This window comes from Odocoileus virginianus, chromosome 31 (genome assembly GCF_023699985.2).
Source record: "Odocoileus virginianus isolate 20LAN1187 ecotype Illinois chromosome 31, Ovbor_1.2, whole genome shotgun sequence".
NCBI classification, from domain to species: domain Eukaryota; kingdom Metazoa; phylum Chordata; class Mammalia; order Artiodactyla; family Cervidae; genus Odocoileus; species Odocoileus virginianus.
Window position 1 is genome coordinate 34,184,317 of NC_069704.1, and position 13,496 is coordinate 34,197,812.

Here is a 13,496-nt window from a genome sequence, read left to right on the forward strand (position 1 = left end):
TAAACAATTATATGTTGCTCAGATCAGGAGAGTTTAGTAAAAGGTGGCTCTGAATGGATATCTAGTATATTCCTGACCTATTCTGTTTAGTTCAGCAGTGCTTTTAGATTGTATAATACCTCACCCAGTAATTCTTCTATTAAAAAAGGCAGGAACTATTTCTCTTTTAATCATTGCATATGAATAAAATATAAAAGAGTATATGCAATATATGTATAATTTAAAGAATAGTTGAAAAACACCCATGACCCCATAACTTTGCTTATGAATTAGAACAGCACCAGATGCTCTCAGGTCTCCTAACCTGACCCTCCCAAATTACCTCCCTTCCTTCTCTATGCTATTCTGAATTTTAGGTTATTCATTCTCTTATTTTGCTTTGATAAACATACTCCATACTCCATTCCTGTTTTTGACATTCATACAAATTAAATCAAGCTCTATCCATGTGTCTCACTTTCCCCCCACCAATATTATGGTTTTGAGGTTCTTCACATTGATGCATACAGTCATAGGTGTTCATTTCTGCTTCTGTGTAATTAATTTTCTATCATATGAACATGTCCCATTTTATGTATTCATTTTCCTGTTGATGGACATTGTCTGTAGGTTTCTGCTGTTATAAACAAAATTACTGTGGCATCTTGAATACTTCTCATAGGGATATAAGTAAAAGAGTCCCTAGCATAGATACAAACCTAGGTGTAGAAAGCAGGTACAGACCTGGGTCATGGAGTTTGCACAATTTTAGTTTTTCTAGGAAATGGTAGCTTGTTTGCTGAAAGGGCTGCTCCCTTCACATCCATAATGTATGAGTTCCAGTGCTTCACAGTCTTTTCCCTTTCCTTTCCTTTTTTCCTTTAACTCTTAGAAATGGAAGCACAATACCAGCTCAGAAAAGTCAACAAAACATAAATTACAAAGTAAGTGTGTGTGTAACCACCACCAGGTCAGAGAGAGAATTGGTAATACTCAGAAGTCCCTATTTTGCCCCTTCCCAATATTTATCTTCTCCCTTCCCCCTGAAAGGTAATCACATCTCTGACTAAATATTTTAGTTTTGTTTTGCTAATTTGAAAAAGTCATATAAATGGAATTCATTCAGTGGGTATACATTTATATCTGGCCTGTTTCATTCAGTTTTATTTTTGTAATGGTCACTCATTTTGTGTGTGGCTTGAATTCATTTATTTTCACAGCTGTATAGTGTTCCATTGTATAGCCAATCTACTGTTGGTAGACATTCATTGCCTACTTTTTGTTATTATAAATGGCACTACTGTAAAAATTCTATGTGTTTCTTGATGCAACAGGCCTAGAGCCTGTTATAGGTATAATTTTGAATGGAATTACCGTGTTATAGGGTAAGCATGTTTAACTTCAGTAGATAATGTCAGTTTTCCAGATAGTTCTACCAAATTACTCTTTCACCAGCAGTATATGAAAGTTGCTTTTGCTGCACATTCTCATGAGTGCTTGGTATTCTTTTAAATTTTGGCTGTCAAATGAATGTGTAAGTAACTTCTTAAACTTTTTCATTTTCCTGACCTTAAAGAAGTTGAGTACATTTTCATGTGACTATTAGCTAATTGAATATCTTATTCTGTGAAGTATGTATTCAAGTCTTTTGCCATTTTACCTTCTGAGTTATCTTTTAGAATTATTTTATTATTTGTTATTATTGGAGGCTTTTAAAAAAAAATTCTACATAGGAGTCCTTTTTTTATTGTACATGTTGCCAAAATCTTTTCCCATTCTGGGGCTTGCCTTTTCACTCCTGGATGACACTCTGGATGAAAAGAGGTCTTTGAGTTCAATGGTGTGTTCTCCAGAGCTATATAGCACTGCATCCCTGCTACCATCTGGGGTGGAGTGTTTGCAATTAGATGCTCATCAGATAAAAGTACAGGAAAGTGGTCAGAAAAAGACCACCTAGGTAAGCAAAAATTCCTCACTTTCCAATATGAATTTCCAAATTATAACCTTTCAAAATTAACTTGTTTCCAGACTGAATAGGAAAAGGTGTGCTTTAAAACTGAACTTGAATTTCAAGAATAAACAATGTTCAGCTTAGCTTGAATTTCAAGAATAAACAATGTTCAGAAACTATAAAACTCTTAGAGGAAAACATAGCCAAAACACTGTTTGACGTAAATGGTAGCAAGATCCTCTTTGACTCACCTCCCAGAGTAATGGAGATAAAAACAAAAATAAACAAATGAGACCTAATTAAACTTAAAAGTCTTTGCACAGCAAAGGAAACTATAAACAAGATGAAAAGACAACCCTCAGAATGTGAGAAAATAATTGCAAATGAAGCAACTGACAAGGGATTAATCTCCAAAATATACAAGCAGCTCATGCATCTCAATATCAGAAAAACAAACAACCCAATCAAAAAATGGGAAAAAAATGTTTCTCCAGTTTTTGGAGAAACAGACATTTCGCCAAAGAAGACATACAGATGAGTAATGAACACGTGAAAAGATGCTCAACATCATTCATTATTACAAACATGCAAATCAAAAATACAATGAGGTATCACCTCACACTGGTCAGGATGGCCATCATCAAAAAGTCTACAAACAATAAATGCTGGAGAGGTGTGGAGAAAAGGGAACCTTTTTGCACTGTTGGTGGGAATGTAAATCGACATAGCCACTATGGAGAGCAATACGGAGATTCCTTAAAAATCTAGCAATAAAACTACCAGCAGTCCCACTACTGGGCATACACCCTGAGAAAACCTTAATTCAAAAAAACACATGTACCCCAATGTTCATTGCAGCACTATTTACAAAAGCTAGGACATGGAAGCAACCTAGACGTTCACTGGCAGATGAATAGATAAGCTATGGCGTATACACACATACAATGGAATATTACTCAGTCGTAAAAAGGAATGAAGTTGAGTCATTTGGGGTAGATGAAGCTAGAGCCTGTTAGAGAGACTGAAGTAAGTCAGAAAGAGAAAAGCAAATATCATATATTAATGCATATATATGAAATGTAGACAAATGTTTCTGATGAACCTCTCTGCAGAGCAGGAACGGAGACGCAGACATGGTGGGGTAGGGAAAGACCTGTGGACACAGTGGGGTTGGGAGAGGGTGGGATGGTTTTTGAGAGAGTATCAATGGAACATATGTAATACCATGTTTATAATAGGTAGCTAGTGCAAAGTTGCTATGTAACACCAAGAGCTCAATCTGGGGCTCTGTGACAACCTTGAGGGGTAGGATGGGGAGGGGTTGGAAGGGAGGTTTAAGAGAGAGGGCATGGATGTATACTGTGGCTGATTCCCATCGTTGCACAGCAGAGACCAACAAAACAGTGTAAAGCAATTATCCTCCAATTAAAACAAAGAAAGCCAATATGCGGCTTAGACAAAAAAAGGCTGACAGTTTCCCATGAAGGGGAATATGGCCAGCTCTCTGGAGCAGAGGAGCTCTTCCTAGAATGGGGCAGAGTGAGAGCCTTTCATGTGAAGAAGCAAGATTTCCTGGAGTGGAGCTGATGGCCCGCGGCTGTGGGAGGCACTGGGCCGCTTTAGCTCTAGTCCTGCTTCTCTTTGGCCTCCATCTGGGTCGCTGGGCTAAAGTTTTGCTTTGGGGGCCACCAGAGTGGGGTGCTGCTTAGGAACGTGCGCATCAGCTCAGCTTTTTCCTTTGTTCCCTGCCAGGGGGTACAGTGAGCGTATGAAAGAGAGAGAGAGACAGAATAGAGACAGTGTGTATGTGAGGGTGGGGTGGGCATGGTGGGGAGGCAGGAAGCCCCCAATATTTGGATTCAATCATTTTCTTTATTTTCTGGTGAAACATAGGCTATTACTTCAGGAACTTATGAGAGAGCTGTGAAGAGAGAAATACCTGTATGTTTTGAAAAAACTTTCAGAAACTCCCTTTTCCCTTCCCCAACAAAATACTTTGTGATTTTCTTGAATCTCTTGTTACTTTATCAAGAAGAAAAATAATTATAATGACTATGACTTGAAAAAAAAGAAAGAAATGGTCCATGGATTTGATGGATTGAAAGGGTCATATAGTACCGAGTGGGGTGAATAAATAAAGAGGCACCTTTTATATACATCCCAGTGAAATTTCAGAACACCAAAACTAAAGAGAAAATCGGGAAAGGCTTTAGAAAGACTTAACTCTCCTAAAGCAGGTGTTTGAGTTAACCCCTCAAGAATATATTCTGTAAAGGATGAATTTAAAGATTATCCCCTCTATTAAAAGAAAAAGGTAGCATATGTGGCTCCCTTCCCTTCCTTCTCCAAGTCCCTGTGGATAATAGAAAATGTGTTAGAAAGCAGATGCAAGAAAGACTAACATCTTTGCATCGACAGTCCTGTGGTATCTCTGGAAGATAGGAAACAAATGAAAGGAATCCAGGTCAAACACATATAGAAAATAGGAGTGGTTCTGTGTACTTCTGGCAACAGATAACATAGCAGCCATCATGGTGGGTGCATTTGGAACATTGGTTCCCCTGTGCTAAGTCACAGGCAATAGCAGACTTGAGCTGGAGGTACCTTGTATGGATAATACCCTGAAGGAACTAGTCTTCAGCCTGAAATCAAGTTACTAACTCATACTCTTCTCATATGGCGTGACTCCCTACAACCTCTGGAGTCCATTTTACTAAACAAATAACATAAAATACAAGCATGAGCATCAAACCAAGAATCACCAAACACTTAATGAAGGAAATGTCAGTTCATTGAATAAGACACTCTGATGCAGCAAACCAAAGGGCTGTCACCAAGAAAGTCGTATTAATGGAATCAAAGGGATTGGACTTTAAAAGAAAACAAGTAGATATCCTCAGAGGAGAAAGAAGAATTTATTTCATAAAAGAAGAACAGGCATCTATTTCAAAAGCCAAGTAAATATTACATTGGAAATGAAACATTTAATTGATATTTTAAAAATCATCTATAAATGGATGCACACAGGATGCACACAGCTGAAGAAGAAATTAAACTGGAGGCTTGAATAAAGAAATAATTTGAAATGTAATATAAAAAGCAGATTTAAAGAATGAAACAAAGCTTAAAAAGACACGGAGGATAATACTAGGAGTTTCAAGATCCATTTACTAGGGTCTCTCAAAAGAGAGGAGCGAGAGAGTGGTTGAGGTGAGGACCGAGACTGGGAAGAGAAGAAAAAAATCAGAGAAATGGCCAAAGATGAGTTGTCTGGGGGCCTCCCTGGTAGCTCACTGGTAAAGAATCTGCCTGCCAATGCAGGAGACACTGGTTCAGTCCCTGATTTGGGAAGATCCCACATGACTTGAAGCAGCTAAGCCCATGCTCTACAACTATTGAGCCCATGGTGCTCTAGAGCCTGAAGCTGCAACTACTGAAGCCTGTTGAGTCCTAAAGCCCGTGTTCCACAACAAGAGAAACCACTGCAATGAGAAGCCCGTGCATTACCACAAGAATGCAACCCCCGACTCGCCGCAACTAGAAAAAAAGCCCATGCAGCAACAAAGACCCAGCACAGCCAAAAAGAAAGAAAGAAGGAAAATTAGAAAAAGATGAGTTGTCTGATTACAAGTGTCCCTACAGTGCTTGGGCTTCCTAGGTGGCTCAGTGGTAAAAAATCTGCCTGCCAATGCAGGAGATGCAGGGAACACGGGTTCTGTCTGTGGGTCAGGAAGATCCTCTGGAGAAGGAAATGGCAACCCACTCCAGTATTCTTGCCTGGGAAATCCCAAGAGCAGAGGCGCCTGGTGGGCTATATAGTTCATGGGGCTGCTTTTGCATGGGGTTCATGGGGTTGGACACGACTTGGCGACTAAACAACCACAGTGCTCATCTTGACAAATGAATAAAGACATATCAGGGTGAACATTCAGAGTAAAGAGATCTTGAAAAGCTTCACAGAGAAGAAAAATGGGATACTGTTTTGATTAGAAGCATAAGGACTCTTAGCTGTCTTGAGTGGGTGGGAAGGGAATCCATCTTTCGGGAGAGGCATGCATGGAAATAGAGTTAATATTGCAGTATAGTTTTACACTGTGAATATATAACTGAATTCCTGTTGTTAGCAAACTCTTCTTGGTTGCTCAGGTTACTTACTATCCTTGGAGAATGGTTTGGATTCTCTATGATACATGTGAGATATTAATGTTAGTTAAAAGTGGACTCTTTGATATGCTGCACAATCCTGATGTGGAAGCTAGCCCTGAAAGGACTTCACAGCCATCTATATTTGCAGCCCCTTTTCTCTTCCTGGGACCAAGACCTTGTTTACCACCCTGGAGGACACAGCTCAGACTAGAAATAGCTGGGATTTCCTTTCAAAATCCAGGGCTTTCCGATAGAATGGTTGACAGCTCTTCTTTCCTGGATGGCTCTGTTTAGGCTGCTGATGGTGTAACACTTTCCACTCCAAATGAGGAAAAAAATGCCCTGTATCCTGGAGAATCTTTTGAAATAAGTAGGAAAGAACAGATGCTGAGTTTTAGTTCATATTAACATTGGATTTGCAAGGGCCTACTTATTGGTAACTTGATAACCTTGATTTAACTGTCCAGGTCACTGGAGTCCTCATAGTCCATGTGTGTTTATTTTAGAACAATTAACCAAGGAACACGGGCTAAGATTTCTTAGCAAAGGCTCCTCGTGGGAGGAATAATGACCAGTTTATTGATCACTATTTCTATAGGGATTTCTCTCTTGGTTTAGTTAAGAATGTCTTATTTTATTGATTGAAGGGACTCCGTGGTTCTGTTATTTTTCATGTTAACTCCCTGAACTTTTCTTGTGTGATTTTAGAGGGCAGAGCCCACCGGTTGCTGAATTTAACTTGCTCCTGAAAGCTCACACTTTGGAAACCTATGGGGTGGATCCTCACCCATGCAAGGTAACTACCTCTCACTGCAGGTTGACAGATAATGATTGTTTCACCCAAAAGGCAATTAATTGGTATACAGGCCTGAAGGAGCCCTTCTGGGATATTCCCACAGCCTGATCCATCACCCCTAATGGGAAGGGACAACAGTGTACTGCAGTCACATGTTTATGTAGTTGATTTTCTCCATTGGAGTCTTCTAATTGCTTCCTCATTCACTCATCCATCAATTGGATGGTTTTACCTCCTGAGAAGTTATGGGATCCTAACAGGTTTGTTTGCAAAGGCCATTGCCAGCAGGAATGCAGTCTTTAACAATGGGTAAGCAGAAGGAAGGGCTTCCCAGGTGGCGCTAGTGGTAAAGAACCCACCTGCCAGTTCAGGGAGATGTAACAGACGTGCGTTTGATCCCTGGGTTGGGAAGATCCTCTGGAGGAGGACACAGCAACCCACTCCAGTATTCTTGCCTAGAGAATCTCATTGACAGAGAAGCCTGGCAGGCTACAGTCCATGGGGTCACACAGAGTTGGACACGACTGAAGCAACATAGCACACACACAAGTAGAAGGAAAAATCTTTCAATTGATCTTTAGAGTATATACTTTTCTTTCTTCCTTTACTTGAATTACTTGAGAGTTTTTCTCTCAAGTGGGTGATCAAGACCACGTGTATCAGAAACACTCAGGCCCCACCCCAGAGCTACTGATCTGCATCTCTGGGGAACCTGGAACCTGCCTTTTAAACAAGCTCCCAATGTGGTACTTAAGCACATGTGTTTCAGAAGCGTTTTATGAAAACAGTGTTCTTTTCATATTCTAAACCCACTGCACATCAATCAGACATTAACCTGAATCCTCAGCTAAGCATTTATATCAGCCAGGCTCTTAAAGGTGTGTTTTTGAGTCATACTAGAACATTTCTTTACCCAGGTGGGACCAGCTAATGGTATTTGGAGAAGTCCCCGGTACTAGAGCTCGTAGCTCAGGCTGGACCTTAGAAGGGCCTGGGGAGCCCCATCACCCCCTGTTGTCCAGTCCCATGGGGATGTGAAGGTGCAGCCCTGGCAGAGAGCTGGCAGGCTGGTTGACAGTGGCATGTGCATCTTCTTCCTCTGCCCACATGATTATTTTAGAGTATTTGCCAGATGTCTCTTCCTGCTAATGGTATAAATTAGATTATTCCACTTCATGAATTAGATTTTATCCACAAATTTGAGCCTCTCTGTCTGTTTTATTTATTACCTGGAGACTGACTTGAGTTTTGTTGTTATCATTGTTGTTCCTTTGCCTTAATTTATCCATGCTTAGCTTTCCTGCTGGAGACTGGAATCAAAGTAGGCATTTCCAGGCATATCTTTATTTTTAAATTACCAGAAATCCCATATGGGGTTGACTAGTTAGTTTAGATGCTCAGGGCTTTGGTTTCAGGGCTAATGACAACCAAGAACAGTTTTCCTACTTACATGGCGGATCTGAGAACTCAGACAGTCCCACAAGACACTTGGAAGTAGACTAGTGGTTTGGGAGTAACCTGTATTTTCCTAGGAGGTTTCCGGGGAGGCAGAGGTCCACGCCTCAAATGGAAAAGCTACACATTCCTGGCCCTCGCCCACATTTTAGAGGTACTATCCTTGGAAGTCCCATCTGAGAAACTTAGTTTATGGCTATGATCCTTGTACTTAACCCAAAATTCACCCAGACTGAGGATGAATAAGCATATCATGTATCCTTTATTTGATATTCCTTAATTGAATATGTTCTTATTTATGTTTTTTTTTTTTCTTTCAGGATTCAACAGGCACAACAACATTTTTAGGATTCACTGCTGCAGGCTTTGTGGTATTCCAGGGAAATAAGAGAATCCATTTGTTAAAGTGGTGAGTACTTCTTTGAAAAACAATTCTTGTTTTTTCTTAATCTTGTTTTTCTTTCCCAGTCTTTGACTTTCTGTTTGGAACTGCCAGGTAGAATGCCTAAGGTCCACTGCCCTGCCTTGGAGCTTCTTACAAAGAGATTATTCATCTATAAATGAAATTCAATCTTGGTTTCCCTAGACCTCAGGAGACCTGGAGTGTGTCCCAGGCCCAGAGGCTCTGCCTCCAAAGGGAAGGTGTCCAGGATTCCTGGTGAAGAAATACCAGGGGTGACCACAGGGTGCCTCAGGGCAGGGTTAGGGTGCAAGTTCCCTCAGACAACAAGGACCCCCTCTATTTCTGCCACTTCTTTTTTTTTTTTTTTCTTTTTTTTTTTTTTTCTTTTTTTTTTTTTTAATTTTTATTAGTTGGAGGCTAATTACTTTACATCATTACAGTAGTTTTTGTTATACATTGATATGAATTAGCCATGGATTTACATGTACTCCCCATCCCAGTCCCCCCTCCCACCTCCCTCTCCACCCGATCCCTCTGGGTCTTCCCAGTGCACCAGGCCGGAGCACTTGTCTCATGCACCCAACCTAGGCTGGTGATCTGTTTCACCCTAGATAACATACATGTTTCAATGCTGTTCTCCTGAAACATCCCACCCTCGCCTTCTCCCAGAGTCCACAAGTCTGTTCCATACATCTGAGTCTCTTTTTCTGTTTTGCATGTAGGGTTATTGTTACCATCTTTCTAAAGTCCATATATATGTGTTAGTATACTGTAATGGTCTTTATCTTTCTGGCTTACTTCGCTCTGTATAATGGGCTCCAGTTTCATCCATCTCATTAGAACTGATTCAAATGAGTTCTTTTTAATGGCTGAGTAATATTCCATGGTGTATATGTACCACAGCTTCCTCATCCATTCGTCTGCTGATGGGCATCTGGGTTGCTTCCATGTCCTGGCTATTATAAACAGTGCTGCGATGAACATTGGGGTGCATGTGTCTCTTTCAGATCTGGTTTCCTTGGTGTGTATGCCCAGAAGTCTGCCACTTCTTTTTATTCTCTTCTGTTGAATTCTTGCTGCAGACCCACCCCTCTGTAATCCAGTGTATCGGTGAAGATGCTTTTGACTCAAAGGAACAGGAAAGTCTGCTCACAGTGGCTTACAGATGAGAGGATAGCAAAAGTTCCAGGGGTCCAGCAGCCCCATGGTCCTTTAACTTAACTGCCTGGCAGCATCATGAAGGACTTGCGCCTTTGCATTTTCTTCTCTGCAGTCACAGGGTGGTAGCTTTTGTCCCCAGATTCGTGCTTATAAAGTGGCCATGCATGCAATTTCAGTTGTCACATCTTCCCATGGGCACACCCTCAAGGAGAACAGCCCTTTGCATGTGTCTCCTGTGAAGACAAGGATAACTTTTTCAGAAGTTCTGTAAGAGACTTCCTGTGTGTGTAATTGGGCAGGGTTGGGTCATATGTGCCTCCTTAAACCAGTCCTTCCAAGAAGTAGAATTCTGTGATAAGGTTGGTCAAATCAGGATCCATCCTCATGGGGAGAACATCATCTATATGAACACTTGATCTAGAGGAAGAATAAAGTATGGGTTCTGTCAGTAAGGACGTGGGAGAATGGACTAGCAGGGCCTGCTGTGTCCAATCAGGGAACAAAATAGTTTTGGTAAAGAGTAAAGAAGCCTGCAGAAACTAACACAACATTGTTAAACAACTATATTCCAGTAAAAATTTTTAAAAATAAAGAGAAAGATAAAAAAAAATTGGACTTATCTTGACTGTACTTTAAAACACAAAGAGTGAAGAAGGCTGAACATTTTGTGTGTATTGGAATATTGTAAGAGCTTAGTCTTGTTCATAGCTTCAGCTTGATTTGGCTCCCTCTCTGATGGTCCTTGACAGACCACCTGGTCTCTCTGGGTGGTGGACTCACTCTCTTGGCTTGAGCCCTAGGGGTCGGAAGTTTTTGATGGGCCTTTGGGCATCCACCCTCAGTCCTGAATTGAAAATGCTCTCTCATGCTTATCTGAACCTCCATTTCATGGTTCTTTTAGCATCAGGATTTCTTCCAGCACCTTTTTATCAAGTCCTCATCTACCCCATCACTTCTTGGCACTCTCCTCTGAGCACCTGCCTTCCCTTCAAACCTTCTCTACAAGAAAAGAATCAATCAGCTCATGTACACTTTGCTTCCTACACCTTCTGCTCTGTTTTTATGGTCAGCCTTCTCTTCTTAAGAACCCAAATTTGCCTAAATATCTTCCCTACCTACTCTGTCATTGCCTTTATTCATGTTATACTGTCAGTTCGCATCTGTGCCCACATACTCTCTTCTTCCATAATGAGCATTCTCAAACTTGTGTGTGTCTCTAATAAATCACTTAACTGTCTGAGTCTCAACGTACTCATTCATAAAATGCGCATTCATTATATCCAACTACTTTACAGGAAAGAAAGAAGATGGGGGGGGAAAGGAAATGAACTAGTGTGTGTGAAGGTGATTTGATTTGTGAACTAGGATGATTTATAAATACACAGCATGTGTTCTCAGTATTTGTAAAGAAGCTCTGATGTTAACCACCCTTCACTCCACTCCAGAATAATTTCCCGAGGGATTTTCTGACTTGGGGAGCATGGGTAATGTGGGCGGGGCTTCCCCCGTTCTCTCCTACAATTGCAAAAGGCTTGAGGGTCCTGCAGGGTATTTGATCCCTAGGAACTACTGGAGTCCTTGGGTTAGATGCACACATACTGATTGCAAGTCTCTCCCTTGGGGCTTTAGTTTCTTCTCGGGTCCACTGAAGAGTTGAGATGGACAGTCCCCAGATCTTTTGTTTCTAGGTTCTAAATCTTGGTGTTTCTGGTGGGATGTTGTCATCCCCATCTCTTCCAGCCATGGCTTAGGAACACATTTGTAACAGCCATGTACAGGTTACTAAAATAAATTTTCTTCCCACGTTAAATCTAGTGTTGTTTTGTTTTGAACATCCACTGAACTTTATCCCTCTTGCAAATCCTCACCACAGCTTAATATGACCTCACTGTTCTTTTTTCCCAGGAAAAGCACAGGGGCACATATCACTGTCCTAGGAATTAGATCAAAGGAATAAAAATAGAATTCCCTCCTCTCTTTACACTTGTCTTCTTACCAAAGAGGTGACCTTAGGTCTACATTTCAGGTAGATTTTAACTGAGCATCTCCTTAAGATGAAGCCTCAAGTCTTTTGACTATAGTTCCTTGACATATCCTTATAGTTTTGAACATCTCATTATCTAACAAAATGGTTCATTTATAAACCGGGAGGGCAGAAATGAGAATTTTGCAATGTGCATGTCTTGGAGATGGATGTGAAAGGCTGTAGATATTGTGAATCCATATGGTTTCATTAACCAAATCTGAAATAACTATTACATACTTCCTACCTCACAAAGTGCATTGGCCAATTAATATTGTTTTGGTCATTAATATTCATGAAACCTCTAGAGCTTCTTGGAAGAAAGGTACAGTTTAACTGTAAAAATTAGGATAAATAATTCTGAGTTGCCTACAGATCCTCTCTTGGGAAGAAAATTGTTGTAGAATTCACTTGGGGACTCTTCCCTGCTCATTTGGCCTCCAGCAATGATAAGATCATATCTTGTTTCATTGCTGTCTGCTTGGCATTTGTGAGTCAGATGGATTCCTATGGGAAAGCAGGTACCTTAATTAGCTGCCACTTTTTTTTTCTTCTCACCCAAAGAGATTTTCTTTTCTTAGGCCAGATGTCTGCAAATTGAAGTTTGAAGGGAAGACATTTTATGTGATTGGCACCCAGAAGGAGGTCAGAAACTCCCTTTCTACCTGTCTGTTGTTGAGTGTGCATGCATGTGTTTGTACATGTGTGTGTGCGGGTGTGCCTGTGCATGAGAAAGTTTCAGGTATAACATGTGCCTATAGTAATGTAGCCCCCAGAGACCATGATGTTAAAGTTTGTGATGATACCAGAAATTAAGAGGTAAATAACACCAGGTTTACACATTTAAGAATTAATCCAGTGAACAATGCTGACCATATACCCCTGTGTGAAAACTAGGTTGTGATAGACTTGGGCTTTCCGGTGCCTCAGATGGTAAAGAATACACCTGCAATGCAGGAGACCCAGGGTTTGATCCCTGAGTTGGAAAGACCCCCTGGAGAAGGGAATGACAACCCACTTCAGTATTCTTGCCTGGAGAATTCCATGGACAGAGGAGCCTGGTGGGCTACAGTCCATGGGGTTGCAAAGAGTCAGACATGACTGAGCTACTAACACTTTAACTTTCATTGGCTTGAGAAATAGCTAATGGCCTTTCTCCCTACTTCTATCAATTGCAAGAATACAAATTAGGAAACAAATTAATAATACTTAAAGATAGACATCAACCAGTGTTGATTAGAGTTTTATTAAAAGTATAAACCTTGGGAATCTTAAAATCAAGGAGTTACCACATGTAGGTTGGGTTTATCATTTGGGAGGAGACCATTACTGAAGAGCCCCAGAGCTCAGTCTAAAAGTTTCTCCATTTTCATGAGCCTAGTGTTTAAGCACTAGATATTCAAGAATGATGAGTAAATTTTTAAATTCATCCAAGTCTGACTGAGAGGTAGGTGATGCCTGGAGTGTTGAGAAAGATTATGAAACTGTTCTTTATCCAAAACAGGACCTGGAGAGGTTAGTAATATCTGCAAAGGGTGAGGGAAGGGGGAATATGATTTTAGCATCTTCTAAGTACATAGTA

General features: G+C 40.7%; 1 protein-coding gene across 7 annotated transcripts in view; it reads left to right on the forward strand.

The window, feature by feature from the left end:
- The window catches only part of FRMD3 (FERM domain containing 3), a 329,624-nt gene that overhangs the window by 230,519 nt on the left and 85,609 nt on the right, over nt 1-13,496 (forward strand). For all 7 annotated transcript variants that reach the window (XM_070459579.1, XM_070459580.1, XM_070459583.1 and 4 more), the window contains 3 exons: nt 6,785-6,872; nt 8,648-8,736; nt 12,496-12,559. In XM_070459579.1, the coding sequence (XP_070315680.1) occupies nt 6,785-6,872; nt 8,648-8,736; nt 12,496-12,559 (241 nt within the window). The remainder of the gene's footprint in view (nt 1-6,784; nt 6,873-8,647; nt 8,737-12,495; nt 12,560-13,496) is intronic.